Source organism: Falco naumanni, chromosome Z (assembly GCF_017639655.2).
Source record: "Falco naumanni isolate bFalNau1 chromosome Z, bFalNau1.pat, whole genome shotgun sequence".
Taxonomy (NCBI): domain Eukaryota; kingdom Metazoa; phylum Chordata; class Aves; order Falconiformes; family Falconidae; genus Falco; species Falco naumanni.
This window is the reverse complement of record NC_054080.1, coordinates 75470293-75485740: the sequence shown is the minus strand read 5'-3', so window position 1 is coordinate 75485740 and position 15448 is coordinate 75470293. Positions and strand designations below refer to the sequence as shown.

At 55.0% G+C, this 15448-nt stretch overlaps 1 protein-coding gene across 2 annotated transcripts; it reads right to left on the bottom strand.

Annotated features, from left to right (window-relative positions):
• Positions 1–1085: 1085 nt before the first annotated feature.
• Positions 1086–11124, bottom strand: FANCG (FA complementation group G). Of its 2 annotated transcripts, XM_040580519.1 has the most exons (14): positions 11001–11123; positions 10719–10809; positions 9099–9230; positions 8261–8454; positions 7421–7574; positions 6148–6278; positions 5636–5782; positions 4657–4817; positions 4349–4415; positions 3568–3893; positions 3373–3428; positions 2667–2804; positions 1657–1789; positions 1086–1317 (listed from the first exon to the last, which is right to left on the bottom strand). In XM_040580519.1, exons 1-14 carry the CDS (start codon positions 11085–11087, stop codon positions 1200–1202), a joined length of 1935 nt encoding a protein of 644 aa, XP_040436453.1. In that variant the 5' UTR covers positions 11088–11123; the 3' UTR covers positions 1086–1199. The 2 variants fall into 2 exon arrangements, with proteins under 2 accessions (XP_040436453.1, XP_040436454.1); XM_040580520.1 differs by lacking the exon at positions 1086–1317 and having other exon boundaries at positions 1678–1789; positions 2667–2802; positions 11001–11124.
• Between the last annotated feature and the right edge of the window lie 4324 nt (positions 11125–15448).

Sequence of the window (15448 nt, the reverse complement as noted above, 5' to 3'; positions counted from 1 at the left end):
GAACAGGAGGTCCCGCCCCAGCGGCCTCCTGGGTTAGTCTCGCCTCGGATTGGCTAGCGCTCGAGGAAGGGGGAGAAGGCAGCAGGGCTGCAGCCAATCGGGAGGGGCAGGGGGCGGGTGCTCGGGCGGAGGAGCGTGTGCTGAGGCGTGGGGCGGGCCTGCCCGGGCACGGAGTCGCGGCGCGTGCTGAGTGGCGTGCGGCGCCCGCGTCCCTGGTCCCACATTTATTTGTTTATATTTCTGGCGGTTTTTCTTACTGGTGGATTTTTTTCCGGCAGGCCCGGCCGCACAGCCCGCTGCCCTCCGAGCCGCGGTCCCCACGCCCCCGCCTGGGTGGCGTTTGCTTGGGGCCTGAGCGCGGCCGGAGCCCAGCGGCACCCGCAGGCCCGGCCCCGCTCCCCACCTGCCGGCGCCGGGCGGCCGGGGCAGCTCCTGCCGCCAGCTCCCCTCGCTCCCAGCTCGCCCCTTGCCATGCTGCTCCCAGCCGTTCCTGCCCCCTCCTGCGAGGCAAGGCTCGCCCAAGGCTGATCTTAGGCAGTCGTGGGACCTTCCGCACCCAAAATAAGCTCCAGCAAAAGTTGGGCAGGAAGGTGCCCCTGCACCCCTGCTCATGTCACAGAGGGACCCAGAGCCATGCAGTGCTGTGGGCACAGACCCCCAGGGATGCCGGGGACACGCAGGCACAAGTCTGGACCCTGCCACCATTCCTGGCTCATGCAGCACACTGGAATTCGGTCCTCAGCGCTGCGTGCTTCAGCGCAAACCACGTCTCTGGGCTCCAAAGTATGCTGACTGAGTATGAAGCCAGTATACAGAGCACAAGTAGGACAGATGATCTGACAGCCCTATCCTTCATGAGGCTGTCTGCTCTGCCACCACCTCCCTGGAGCCCGGAGCACAGCCAGCCCCACCGCGCACAGCTGCACAGGCGATGAGGCTGCCTCTGCCTGTGATCTCCCACAGCATAGCCCACAGGCTCGCAGCAGCACCAGGCAGCATCAAGGCCATGACTTCAAAGGTCTGCTCCTGAAAAAAGGGCACAGAGCCGAGGCTTTTATTAGAACAGAAGATATATTACATTTCAGTACTTTGGAAATCAAGCTTTATTCAAGAGTGATTGTGAGTCTTAGAGGAGTCCTTAAAGGCTTCAGGCCAGCTTGTGCAGGGAGACTTCAGCAGGTGAAGATGGTGAGATTGGGTTAGCTCAGGGGGTCCTGGCTCATAGTCTCCAGGTAATCCTGTATGCTTCTAGCAAGAGATTCACTGTGTGGGAACATCGTCTGCTTCAGACATGAAACCAGGTACAAAGGGAAGGGTCTGAAAGAGAAGGCAGCGTTGCTGCAGCAAGGACTGCAGCATTCCCTTGCCATGCTCTGACGAGGAAGTTCGCTCCCTGTGCAGAGCCCCCCAGCTCTGCCCCTAGCCTCTGCGCTCCCATTTGGCACATGTCAGCTCTTTTGTGCTCTGGGGAGTCCCTGCAGAGCCACAGCCCATGGTTTCTCCCACAGCAATGTGTCTGAGAAACTTCCCCCTGCATCTGAGCTGTGGGTGCAGGCTAGCAGGAGCTGCACTAAACCATCCACGCAGTTTTAAACAGGCTGTGCTGCTGGAGCTCTCATGTGGCCAGTTGAGATCCCCCCCCTTCCTCCTACACACCTTCTCTGCCCTTCCTGCTGCCCATCCTCCCCAGGAGGGCTGTGGGACGACTTCTGCCAGCGAGCAGCCGCCTCCTGCTTTCGGTTCAGTTTCCACAAGGTCTGCACCAGGTAAGAGGCAGCAGTTGGGTCACCTGCAAGACACAAAGGGGAATTTCAGCCCTTAGCAGAGGAGGAGCAGGTCCTGAGCACTGCTGTGGTTTGCAGGGTGTTGCAAAAGAAGCTTAGAAGCCAGAGGAGGGATGTGAGCATGAGGAGAGGTGTCATAATGGGGAGGAGACCATCCTGGTTGCATCACTGGCTCTAATTAACTCTGGGGCTGGCAGCCAAGGCAGATGGCATTAGCCCTGCAGCACAGCCAGCCACACCTCTGTTTGGACACAGGTTAGGGTTTTCCTTGCAGGCAGGTCTGCACCCTGAAAGGTGTGGAGCCTCAGTCAGGACTGGGACCAGCAGGTTTGGTAGATCCTGGTGAAGCTCACAGCCCTGCAGCATGTCAGCACAGCTGGAACACTAAACAGGGCAGATCACCCCTGGGAGCACCACTAACCATGCCTCAGCTGTGCTTAGGACACGTACAGCTCCCCATTCTGCTCCCCTCTCCCCAACAGGCCTCTGCACTTGGCCTCTAGACTGCTAGGCATGGATGTGCTGCTTCCTAGGATAAAGCCAGACTCCAGCTCCTCTGTTTTGGGAAAGCAGACCCTGTCTGGGAGAAAGCTGGCTGTGCCAAGCTGGGGTTTGGGCAGGAAGAAGAGAAATTTCCAAGCAGGGCAGGGTTATGATACACTCCTCTGACAACAGTTTTGGTCTGCTTCTCCAGGGCAGTGAGCTGACCAGGCCCCAGAGAAGCATCTCAAGTATGTAATATCACTAGTAGCCTTACTGTAGTTCCTGACATACAGGTAAGTGTGGTCTAAAGCATAAGGCCTTTCTGCTGAAGACAGCAAAGCAGCCTAGGACAAATTACTGGAAAATCGCTTCTGTTCCTCACCAGAATGACCCTCTTACCTGGTGAGATCTGCAAACCGTGCTGGAAATCCAACAAGGCTTCCTTGTGCCTCCCCAGCTCCAGGAACTGCATACCTCGCCCAGTGAGAGAGAGAAACCTGATCTTCTGGAGCACCTCCACTTCTGGCAGGGGATCCTCTGGCACAGAAAGACACACACACCTGGAGACAGCATTCTCCAGACATTCCCTCCCTTGTTCCAGCAGGCCGAGCCAGGTTAGCAGTCAGGACAGGCAATTTACTTGGGCTGCTCATCTTCCAGCTCCACAAACCACCAGTGGCAGAGCTCAGCCTCTCCGCCAGGCCAGAAGAGGCCAGGAGGTGGCTGGGGGCACGTGAAGAAGGCCCTTACATCGGTACATTACATAGCTGTGGTGAACAGTGACCTGGGCAGCAGCCTGGCCTTTGGCTGTCCACCTACACAGCTGGTACAGATCCCTTCTCTGAAATCTGGATTGGAGAAGCTTCCCAGTTCACAGCCCATTTAACTGTAACCTAGAAGGCTGGGAAGGAGGCAGAGCCGAGGTCAAACCCTGCTCCAATCAACCCAGTCTCTTCAGAGGCTCCAGTGTGCCACTGAGCTCAGCACACATGGGACAAGTGCCTCCTGCCACAGGTGACACTGGGCCTGGCACCTTGCTCCTGCCAAGCTCATGGATCCCAACCCAGCCAAGCCCCACACAGCTCCCAGCTGTGCAGCGTCCTACCTGCTGGTTCCACACCAAACCCACAAAGCTGGACTCGACAGAGATCGCCAAGGCACCTGTGGGTGGGAGGACAAAGGAGCTTCATGGTACCACTGCTGGGCTGAGAAGCCAGCTGCAAGTTGTCAGGCCAGTGCCTGCACCCTGCCAGCAGTTGCTGCCTGCTGGGGAGGCCTCTTCTCCCAGTGAGGCTGTCACCTGCTGAATTGCGTTATTGCCTCCTTGCTCTTGCCCATTTTGGCCCACGCCCAGCCCTGGTGCAGGTATCCAGCTGCTCTCCAGGCAAGGCAGCAGAGACTTTCCTTCTTCTGGGACAGGAGGCCACCTGTCAGCCCTGCCCCTGGCGATGGGCACTCTGGTTCCTCCACTCGAAACACCCGTAGGATGAGGCGAGTTGTCCGGCTGATGACCTCCTCACACACAGTTATGGCGTCCTCATGCCTCCCAGCCTGCTCCAAGGCAGATGCTGCTTCCAGGAACACCACGGGTATCCTGGGCAGAGCTGAGCTACTATTTAAGGGCACCTGGTGAACAAAAGTGATATCAGTGCTCAGATACAGAACTGCAGAGCACCCAGCCAAGCAGAATGACTCCACACTTACTGGGAACTGGGAGCTGCTGCCCAGCAAAGCTCATACCCACTCCCACAGACACTGGAGCCTGTCAGAGGAGGCAGACACTGAAGTATAATCAAGGCAGCAGATCCCTATTCTTGAAGTGAAGGACATCCAAAGCCAGGCCGACAGCTGCTCCCCACAGGGAAGGGGAAGCTGTTTCTCCACCACTTGGTCTCTGGTGTGAATCCAAGGGCACCCATGCCACAGGTCAGAGGTGCCAGCCCCCACCTCCTGTCCTTCACATCTCAAACTAGACACTGAAACTTAAGAGTCCAGGGGTGACACCTGGGCCCAGGCCTTTGCACGGGGATCCAAACCTCATCTACCAAGTCACCAAGGGAGCTCTCCACCAGGACACCTACCTGCTGCTGCAGCCCTTCCTGAAGCAGAGCCAAAAAATCCAGGTAATGTTCCACTGCATCAGCCACCCTGCAACAGGGACAGGACATGTGGTGGAAGGAGCAGAGGGACCCCAAGAAGTTCCAGCAGCCAGGCAGAACCTGGATCACCAGCCTATAGACTCTGCCTGCAACACACTCGCTCTGATCATGATACCCTTGCTTTGAGCAGACCTACAACAGCAGCTGAACTGCACGATTTCCAGGAGCACAGAGAAAATGGCAAAGCCCAAACAAGCAGCACGTTGCAAGCAGACCAGAGGCACTGTTACCTCCCTTCCTGGAGACACCGCTGTGCCAGCAGGTACTTCACTTCAGAGGGATGGCGATGGCAAAGGAGAGAAGCTAGTATTGGTGTGTGGACCAGAAGCTCTATTCGGATTAGGAAATACGGACTACAGGAAGCAGCTGCTGGAGGGTTTTTTTCCAGAGCCTGTGAAACAGGAACAGAAAATATGGTCAACACAACGCAGGCCAAGTCCCAAGCAGCTGCAACCACTGGCCATTTCCGGCACCTGGAGATGCGCCAAGACAAGGCACTGCACTTCATAAGCACAGCTATGCTGTTCTCACTTGCTACAGCACAGCCACTTCCAGGAAAAGCAACCGGGACCACACAGGGACAGGCAGACTTTTGATCTCCACCCACCATCAGGAGATTTGCAAGATCACCCAGATCACTTGAGGTTTTTATTTCAGTGTTCTCCGAGCTGCCTGGAGTGCCATCTCCAATTGCAGCCACAGACCTAGTTAGACCAGATTTCAGGCCATTTGTAACTACAGACCCCTCTCCACAGCTGAGTTTGTCTTACAGATTTCAAACAGCTGACAAGCTAACCTGGCGTCTACCACTGTGACCTGCTCATCCCAGGCAGACTAAGGTTGCTATGGCTAATGCACACCCCCTCACAGCCACAATCTGCCCTTTAAAGGCCTCTTTACTGTTAGATACTTTATTGCAAGACTGATAGCTTCTGACCTGAGAGCATAACCTTTTCTCCCAAGCCACCAAAAACATGAACTCAGACCCAAAGGTCTTGCCACATCAACTGCCAGGTGCTGAGCAGGAATTCTAGATCTTTATGGGCTCCTTCCTGCCCACTGCTTGAAGGCACCACCATGGCTGGATTGCTATGGTCTATTCTGGGGAGCCCTCCAGGGTCAAACAGCCCCTCAGAAGGCAGGAGCCTGCTTAAAGCTTTGTGCAGGCTCTTATGGGCAAAAATAACCCGGTACAGGAAGCAGACAAACCTCATAGAGCAGAGCCAGGGCCTGCAGCTCCACGTCGGTCTCCCCCAGCTCATGGTACACCTCTGCCGCGTGGGACAGGGCGGGAAGGCACTGGAAGTCTACCTGGAGGGCCCGTTTCAGGTGCTGAAGGGCTGTTTGAGGCTTGCCCTAGTTAGATGGGAAAAGGTATATGTTGCAAGGGCATCTTGCTGACTTCTTTACTGTTTGGTGGGATCCAGATCCCTGCTCTGCTTCCCCAGTGATCCCCACTAAGCAAGGGCAGCGCTTTAGCCAAAGGCAGCGCTCCTCAGGCTGCTTTAGAGCTTCTCTGCAGCAACCATTTGCACTCAGCCAAAATCTCTCCCTGGATTTTGCAGCTGCCCAAGGAGGCTGGGACCACAAGGGCAACTTCTTCTCAAGACTTTACCTTTCTGCAGCACCCTAGGACCACACAGAGGCAGTGTAGACATCAGCCTGAGCCTCCCCACCCTGCTCTAGGCTGTGTTTCCCCCCTCCCCGCTGACAGCCGTTACCATTCGTTGAGCACAGCAGCCAAGACAGGTATAGATCTGGGCCAGGACTCTCTTGGAGCAGAATCCTCCTGCAGCCTCCTGAAGGAGGGAGAGGGCAGTGGTGAAGTTCCCAGCCTCCAGCTCCTGCAGCCCTAGGACAGACCCAAAATCTCAGCTCTGTGGCTCCCCTTCCCACCCTACCTGGTCCCCAAGCAAGCATACATGCCCTTTTCTTCCCAACGTCATAGGTACCCATCCAATCCCTTTCACACCCAGCAATGCAGAGCAGGACGGTGCCAAGCTGCCATCTTTGGTTTGATGGTGTTGCAAGAGAACAAGTCATGCTATGGAAACGTCCACCAGAAATAACAGCAATTTCCAAACCCAAATGCCTGCCTTGGCCCAGAACAAGGACAGAGGTAGGTGCTGGGAAGGTCCACCTGCACACTCATCCACAGTGGTGATGGTGCAGATGGGGAAACACACACAGACTCTCAGAAAGACTTTTTCCGTCACCTTTAGGCTATTTCCCAGCAGGACGCTTTAGGATATTAATACACGAATATTTATTATGAATGGTATTTGCTTTTTCAGGCTTCTCTTTGAGGCTGCTCTCACATGCCTACTTCACATTCACATCTGCCACCTCCCTGCTGGAAATACTATTGCCACCCTAAAGGTTTTTGAAAGGTCTGTGGGCAAACTCCCACCCTCCCTCCTCGCAGGAAGGCCCCCCTGTCAGCCTGAGCACAGTGAGGCAGTGCTGGCTTCACCCAGCACTGCTGGGGTTGTTGAGACAGTCACCAAGGGAAAGCCACGAGCTGGACAGAACACAGCAGTCAGATAAGATCAATCACCTGTTACAAAGCTGCGTAACAGCTTTGGTGGCTCTTGCAGCTCTGTCATTTGACAGGAACAATGTGCTTGCAACAAGGCAGGTGCCAGAAGACAGAAAGAAGAAAGGAAAATCCTAAGTCCCCTGCCAGCCTTCCACTTCATACAAAATCACTGCAGAGCCCAGACACCCACCTAAAGCCACAGGCAGGCAGAAGAACCCTGTGACAGTGCAGAGAAAGGCTTAGCTGGGGAAAAAGCAGAGAAGCCCTTTGAATACTAAATAGCAAAGTTGACACCCAGAAGCTCAGCCCAGACTCTCTTCCAAAGGAACAACCCAGAAAAGCCCAAGGGATGGCTTGCTTGGGGAGAGAAACCAGGATAAGGGCAGGGAGAGTGGGTCCTAGGACAGGAGAGCAGTGGGAGGCTGTCCTGGCATGAGCACCTCCTCTACACAAACCTTGCAAGAAGGCCACTGCGGTGCAGAGGATCTCTTTCAAGTGCCTGGTGCTCTGTACAAGGGGCAGGGAGGCCCTCTCAGTAGGTGCTTGCCATGCCTTAAGCAGAGAGAGGAGTTTGTTCTCGTCCTTGCTGCAGTGAGCTCTTCCTGGGTCCTGTAAACACAGAGAGCAGAGAGAGCAGGGAATGCTGAAAGGAAACAGGAAACACTGACCCCAGGGCATAAGGAAACAGAGCTCCCACCAAACACTTTGACAGTGCTCTCTATGCTGGGGAGCAATGTTCTACCACCCCCTCACTTCAACTACAATCCCATCACCACAGTGATTCCTGCCTAGCCCAGGGCAGCACCTCCCCACCTCAGAGCCAGATGCACCTCGAGGGGCTCCTGGCAAGACAGATCCAAGTGCTGTTGGAGGGCATTTGAAAAATTGTGATGCCTCACCAGCCTCACAACCAGCACAGAAGGTTCCTCTGCATCACACTGCTTGCAGAGGCTGCAAGTCTACCTGCAGCCCCCTTCCAGCCTGCCCAAATCTCCTGTCTGCCACCTTGAGGTCCAGGGCCTGGACAGGCAGGAGATATTCTGGGACTCATTAACACACTCAGGGCCACAAGGCTATGCTGGGATGCCAGAGAGAGGGTTACTTACACTGTCTGGGCAGCACTGATGGGTTCAGGTTTCCAAATGTCACAGCAATGTTTTAAAGAGTAGGGTTTATGACAAACACAGTATTTATGTCAGCTCTGCCTCCTTTACCAAACCTGTAGGTATTTATATCTGCACATACTCCAGTGCAGGTATCTGTGAGCTCTGCAGCATCCGCCTGTGCCCAGTTACCTCAGTGTTGCTCAGGAGCCTGAAGAGGCCAGCAACGCTTCCCAGGCGGCTGGCTGCCAGCCACCATGCTGCTTGCAGGGCCCTCAGATGTTGCAGAGGTGCCTGCAGCTCCTTCACGGTTACCTCCTGCAGCACTTTCTGCCACAGCTCCTCAGTGCTAAGGTCCTGGCCACAGGCCCCACAAGCCTCCAGAACTGAAAAAACAAAACAAAAAACCCATGAGACAACAAGTTGGTGCCCTCTAACAGACACCCTCCCAAGAGCGAGATTGAAAGTCTCAGGCAAGCACGAGCTCCTTGTAATAAGGGATGGAAGGGGGTTACAGTGCTGTCCCAGCCTCAGTAGCCTGGAAACCAAGCTCTCAGACAGTGGAGTTAACAGCAGCACGCTCAGGAGACAACATGCAGTTCAGAGCTACTACTCCAACTCTGCCAGTCCTCCTGAGGTCATCTGCCCCTGGGCAAGCATGTGCCAACACTGCAGATCCCTCTCTGACCTGCAGCCTGTTTCGGTGTGTTTTCTTTGAAGCCAGCACACCATAATTAGAGAAAACACCGGTTTTCTACTGTCATTGAAACTTTGCTAGAGACTTGGCACCTCACGCCTCAAAACCTCTCGTTTTCCTTAAAACCTCTGGCCCATCCCTGCAAGGAGCAGCAGGTAGACAGCCAGGCAGCTGCACATTGTCCCTGGCCCCCCACAAGCTACCCCATGTCCTGCGCTTCCCACAAAGCCAGGCTTCCCTGCTCACAGACACCCCCACCCCCAGCACACCTCCCAAGCAGAGAGAATGCTATCATCGACCCAAGGAGCCTTGTACAGAGAATGACCTCCTTACCCCTGAGGAGCCCCTGGCGTATTCCTTCTGCTTCTCCTTTGATGGCAGACTCAGAAGCTCCCGCAGTAAAAAGCAGGGAGTTGCAGAGGACGGTAAGCTCCAGAGGCAGGGTGGGGAGGGCAGCCGGCAGCCCTGTGATCACAACCAACCAAACAAGAAATTGAGCTGGCTAGGAAAAAAACAGCAACTATCCATGCTAAGGTGTCATGACCCACCTCTGTGACAAGAGAAGTGCCCTGGCAAGTAATTTCTTTTGTTGTTGTGGTGAGGTTTAATAGCCTGGGGACTGCAGTATGAAGAGAGACAGCAGGTGTCACCTCTCCAGGTGCTTTGGACATCCATTCCCCAGCTATGCAGGTGCTGCAGTCCTCCAGGACTGAGATTTTTCAGCTCTCCCAAAAGAGCATCAATAGCCTACCCTCTTCCAACACACATCCACCCTTTTGCACAGGAGTCCCACACTGCATCTCTCTTCCTCTCCCTTGCATCAGGCTTCCTTTATACCACAATTGTGGCAGAGAGCCCCTTCTCCAGTTTCCTAGGACAAAGGTTGTCTCTCTTTTTCCAGAAACCCCACAGCTCTGCCCATACAGCCCAGCAAGATTAGCTAGAGGTTGGGGCTGGGTCATAATCCCTTTGGAAGCCCAGTTCAGTTTAGGGCAGCGGGGAACATTTCACCCTCCTCCGTTCCAAAGTTTGCTTCCAGCACTGGGCTACCAGAGCTGCAGCCAGGTAAACACCAGTGCTCAGGAAATGGTGCTTCTGTGCCCACCTGCTTTGGGTCCAAGACAACAGTGGGACAGAGGGTGACGGCAAAGTTGACTAAAAACTCCCAAATTCTTGAACTGTGATTTAGTGCTTAATCATATGTGCACAGAGTTTAGGTCAAGCTGACCTTGTAGAGTCGTCAAGCATGACAAATAAAGGGACTTCTAATCAAGGGAGTCAGCTTTGGGAGAGACAAAACAAAGAACATCCTATCTTCATGACGCAAATCACGCATGCTTAGACTAAGTTTGTGTTACATTCTGGTTAGTCAGCTGTCACGGTTTTTAGCCTTGCCCTAGAAATCAACTAGCCTTACAGTGATACTGAAAGTCACACCCTCTAAGGCAGGGGTCCTCAAACTGTTTAAACAGGGGGCTGGCATGCAGATGAAGTGGCAGGGAGTCATCTGTGGCTGCTTGTTTTCCCCTCCAACCCCCAGCTGGGGGGGGGGCGGATTGAGGATCCTGGGGGGTCTGTATCCGGCCCGCGGGCTGTAGTTTGAGGACCCCTCCTCTAAGGGAAAGATCTAGGCCCACCAAGAGACCCTTTCTCAGGGAGCATATGTAGTAGTAAGGCAAGTTAGGTAATGGCTATGTAAATGTGTAGCAAATCATCATTCTGGACCCACCCTCTGAGCAGGGAAAGCGCGATAGGATTTCACAGTGGTATTTGTAACTTTGATTGCCCTACGCTGTTTGCTAGCACCCAGACTTGCGCAACTCTGTAATAACAACTCACACCCGTCCCAGCATGTAAGACTAGCTTGTCGGCACACTGGGAACGGACCGGCATTTTAGAGACGACAGCAAGGCCCGGGGCAGGGCGGCCTCTGGCGACGGCGCCGCCACTCACCCCGCATCCTCCGGAGCAGCTGCCCGAAGCCAGCCCGCTGCTGCCGCACCTCCTGCGCCACCGTTTCGCCGTGCCCCGCGCTCCACACCGCCTACAAAGGAGACATTCACCCGCCGGCCTGGCCACCGGGCCCCAACACCGCTCCCCCACCCCGCGTCGCGGCCGACGGGCAGGCCGCGGCCTAACGCCAGGCGGCAGCGTTCCCGCGGCTACCGCCAGCGGAGGCGGCGCGGCCCCGGCAGAGGCAGCCCCGGGGCCGAGGGAGGGGAAGATGGGCCGCACCCGCCAGCGCTCGGCCCGGGCCCGGTTCTCGGCGGCCCAGGCCCGCAGGCAGCCCGGCTCCGGGGACAGGCCGCGCCGCCGCTTCATGGCGCCCGCCGCCTGCCCGCCGCCCCTCCCGCCTGCCCGCTGATTGGCCGGCGCCCGCCGCCGCGATTGGCCGGCAGGACGGAGCGGATACGGCGGTCGCCAAGGCAACAGCCACGCGTGGAGAGGGCGTGGCCAGCCGCTGTCGCGCCAAAAAGGTGGCGGCCGAGCAGGGCCAAACTTCGGCGATAGGCGAAGCCGCCGGCTGCCGTGGGGGGTAACCCGGGCCGCGTCTGGGCGGGGGTCTCGCCTGCCCGCGGCCCGCACCGAGGGTGCGAAGGAGGAAACGACCACCGCCCGCTTTGGATCTCACTGTTTTATTTGCAGATATCTCTTTTGCAGCCACCCGGAGCCCTGCGCTACCCTGACAGCAAATATACCCTGTCCCAGGATTCATTAATTAGTAATTTCATAACGAAGTGACCTCTCCCAGGCTGCCTCCCACGCACCGGGCACGGCGCAGCCCCCGTCGCAGCAGGTCAGCCACAGCCCAGCCCTGCAAGCGGAGGTGCCAAGGGCCACCGTGGCAGCCCAGGAACGTAGCTGTTGGGTGAATGAGTGCTGCCAACTCCCCTGTTTGGGGTTTGTCTTTTTTTAAGGAAAAAAGGCTCTACTTCCTAGCAGAGACTCCAGCATCACTCCCACCTTCCAGGTATAGCTGTTGAATGGGAACAAAAGCGTTAACAGGCAGAGATGTAGAGATACCCAGGGAAGTGTAGCACCAGACTGCAATGCAGAGCTCCCAAATTGCTTTCCCAAACTGGGTCCATCCCCAATATTTGTTTTTTTTCCCAAATAGGGTACTGAGGCACAGAGAGGTTTATAACAAAAAATAAAACAATCTCACTCCCAGCCAAGTGGCGAGCCAAGTTAGAGCTCAGAGAAGACAGCAGTGCTCCACAGCCCAGCTCCCGCACCTCGGCACTGCTGCTTCCCAAGGGGAAGACGAGACGTGTGCACTGAGAATGTGACTGTGCTGTGCCATAAATAACCGGCCTGAAGCATTGAGGGAAGAACAGAGACAGGACAGAGAACTGGGTGTGGGAATGGAGACAGACCAAGCCGTGCTCTCCCTGAAGCAATGCCATCCCTCAGGATGGCTGTGCGGGCAATGCCAGCCACATGGATCAGAGCGGGGAGATGCTCTTGAACAGCCACAACCTTTCGCAGTGGTGGTAGCTTTCCGTCGCCATTTTCCAGGTGGCACAAACAAGACAATTCCACCCCTGCCCCATGCCAAGGCCACGGCACACATTGCCCCACCACTGGCCTGAGCTAGGTGTTTCCCAGCAGAGCTCTCCCCTGGCCAGAGGGACAGGGCACTGGGCAGAAGCCCTGCCAAGGAGCACACACACAATGCTTGCAAAAGCCCAAGTGCAGCAGGTTTGTGGAGTGCAGCATGGACACCACCCTGCTGAGCATGACACATTCCCTGTCACACTCAGCCAAAGGTCACTGGGACCAGAAACAAACTGCTTGGAATAACTGCCCCAGGAGAGACAAGTAGGCTCCAGTGACAACCTCAGCAGGGGAATGTAGGGCAGAGCCTGCTCACCAGCATGCCAGGTTTCCCAAAGAGCCTTGGTTTGGACCAGCAGGCACCTTCCTCTGTGTGGATAACTGGCTAGCTGAAAAGGGTCACACAGACATAGTCCAGCTGGCTGGACAAAAATGCACATCGCTCTCAGCTTATCTGAAGTAAAGCAAAAATACACTGTCCTTGGCTGTTCTTGTTACACAATAACAGGAAGGTTTCGGTGGGAAAAGAATGTTGCAGGTGGGAACAGATAACTACAGAAGAGAAACTAGGGGCGGGCTTGGTATTTAGGCAACTAACCAATAATGAGCTTAACTTTTGTAATATGTATGAGCTAATTATAACAAGGCATAAAAGGTGACTGTAAGGGACAATAAATGAAGTCTGCTGATCACTCATATTGAGTGACTGTGTCTTCCCTCTGTTGCGACACCTCTGGACACTCTCTGGGGCTTTAAAGCAGCAACCACAGCCATGTCTGCTCTAGCATCAGCCGCACATCCTGCTTCCAGGGTTGCCAAGCCTTGGACCAAGGTTAACTGTCACACCCAGCACACGCGGGAGAACAGGAGCCAATCAGCTTGAGGGCAGCTGGGGAAGACTGTCAAAGACTAAAAAAGTCAAAGAAAGCAAGCAAGAGCATCTCCAGTCCTTGGAAAACTCATCTTGAACTTAAATTCTTTGGTGTAGTAGCCAGTTTGCCTTGGCTGAGCAGCTAGCATTCCTTGGCATCTCTGCAGTGACAAGAATGTACCTGCAGCTTTGTTACTGCAGGTTTTGTTTAGCCTCCAGCAAGGCAAGCATGCATATTTTCATGGCGCTGCAGCTCTGCTGTCCCCTCTGCTCCACCCTGGCCTCTCAGGGCTGTGAACCTACAGCCCTAGCAGGAAGGCAGAGGAGTGATATGGAGGGATGAGGAGAGGATACCCAAGCGCTGGCTGAGCAGTCCAACCATGAACAATAGGCATGGGAAGGCTCAGCAGCATTATGGTGGCTGCTGAAATAACAACTGCTCCCAGAGATGGGAGAGGAGGAAGCCCAAGGGCCTGGGTGGCAGCTGCAAGGACATCAGGGGCCAGCTCTACAGCGTTAGTGACCATAAGGATTTCTGCCAGCACAACTATGTTGAGGCAGCAAGCTCCTGACCAGATTCTGAAGTTACAAGACCTACTTGGGCTCCAGCCTTGGGGTTTAGCAATGTGTGCTATATAGACTATCATCACATTAAATGAAAATTCACTGGGTAGCTAACTCCATCCGCTTCCTCCTCTCTGCACCAATGCACCCCTCATCCATCAGGACGGCCCCCTCAGCACCGAGAACCATATGGCCACAGGGAGTCAGCAAATAACCCATTTTAAAGGGTGGGACTGCCTAAGCCCATCTAATTCTGGATTGATGCGTTCCTTCCGCCTCAGTTTCCCCCACTGCATGCTGCTACTCCTTGCCTTGCACTAGCACTGGTGTGCATGCATCTACGTGGCAACGCAGCCCTGGGAGTCATACCATCTACAAACCAGTCCGCGGTTGTGTCAGGTGAAGTTAAGCAGGACAAGCCCACAGGGCAGGGGAGATGAAAGGCTGAGGTGGGAGACCACAGCCAGCAGGCCAGGGGAGGTCCCACAAAGGAAATGCAAAATTAGAGCAGTTTAAGACTCCCTGGAATTGCACCCTATCACCTGAGCAAGCATTTTGCAGGGGTAAAATACCAAACTAAACCTGCCTTCAAGGGCCATTTTCCACAGTGACTGGGCATTGGGCATAACAGCAAGAACTGAAGCGATGAGAGAGATGATGAGACACTTTCCCCATGACTCTCCAGGGCAGATGAGATGAAAAGGCTTGAGTTACGCCAGCAGTCTGCAGTGAGGAACTCAAACAGGGGCTATCATGGTGCATAACTTAAAAAACAAAAGGGATCAGAACAAAAATCAATGCAGGAATCATAGACAAGCAGTCCTCAGCTCTTTCCAGAGGGGAAAGAGACAAAAGGTTTCATAGCACCAAGTAATGCCACACAGTGGTTCAGGGCAGTAAGGAATGCCAGATCCCATCAAAACTGCAGGGGGAACTTTGATGGGATATGGCCAGGCACCATGGTCATGTCCTCTACCCCTGCCCCTAAAGAAAGAAATACGATGTCTCCTGACCGTCAGCATCCAAGGGTGGGTTTGGCGTAGCTCACTTGCAGCTTGAAGTCCCACACAGAACACCAAGGTGAAAAGGGAGACAAGCACCATATATGGGATCACAAATGCCATCAGCTGCAGTGCCTGACGTCCCTTCAAGCTGACATAACCCCCAGCACGTGCACAGACACCAGTGAATTAAGCCACCTCCCAGAAGAGTTGTTGCCCACTCAGGGCTTTCCAGCAGCAGCTCCCAGGCACTGCAGCTCACACCACTCCTGCAGTTGGGACAGCTGCTCCAGACTCCCCTTTTGTCCTGACCAGACTCAAAATGGGGATGACCTGATGTTCTGTCACTATATCCTGCTGCATCTCAACTGTTCACAATCAACAGCCAGAATCCAGCAGCACACAAAGACATGGGGAGCCCCAGCTGCTACAGCCCAGTCCACAGGGACAGACAGGCTGAGATCATGAGTGGAGAATTTCTTGCCCACAGACACAGCTCTCCCTGCTACCACCCCCTCAACAAACTACGCCTGCTTCAGGCTGTACAAGGCAGCCCAGAGTGCTCCCTACTGCCCTTCACAGGGCTGAGGAAGACCAGGAAAACGTGAGTGAGGCAGGAGGGGCCTCACTACAGAGCAACCAGTTGACTTTACAGAGGAGCAGCTGCTACCAAGACCCCAGGAACCATC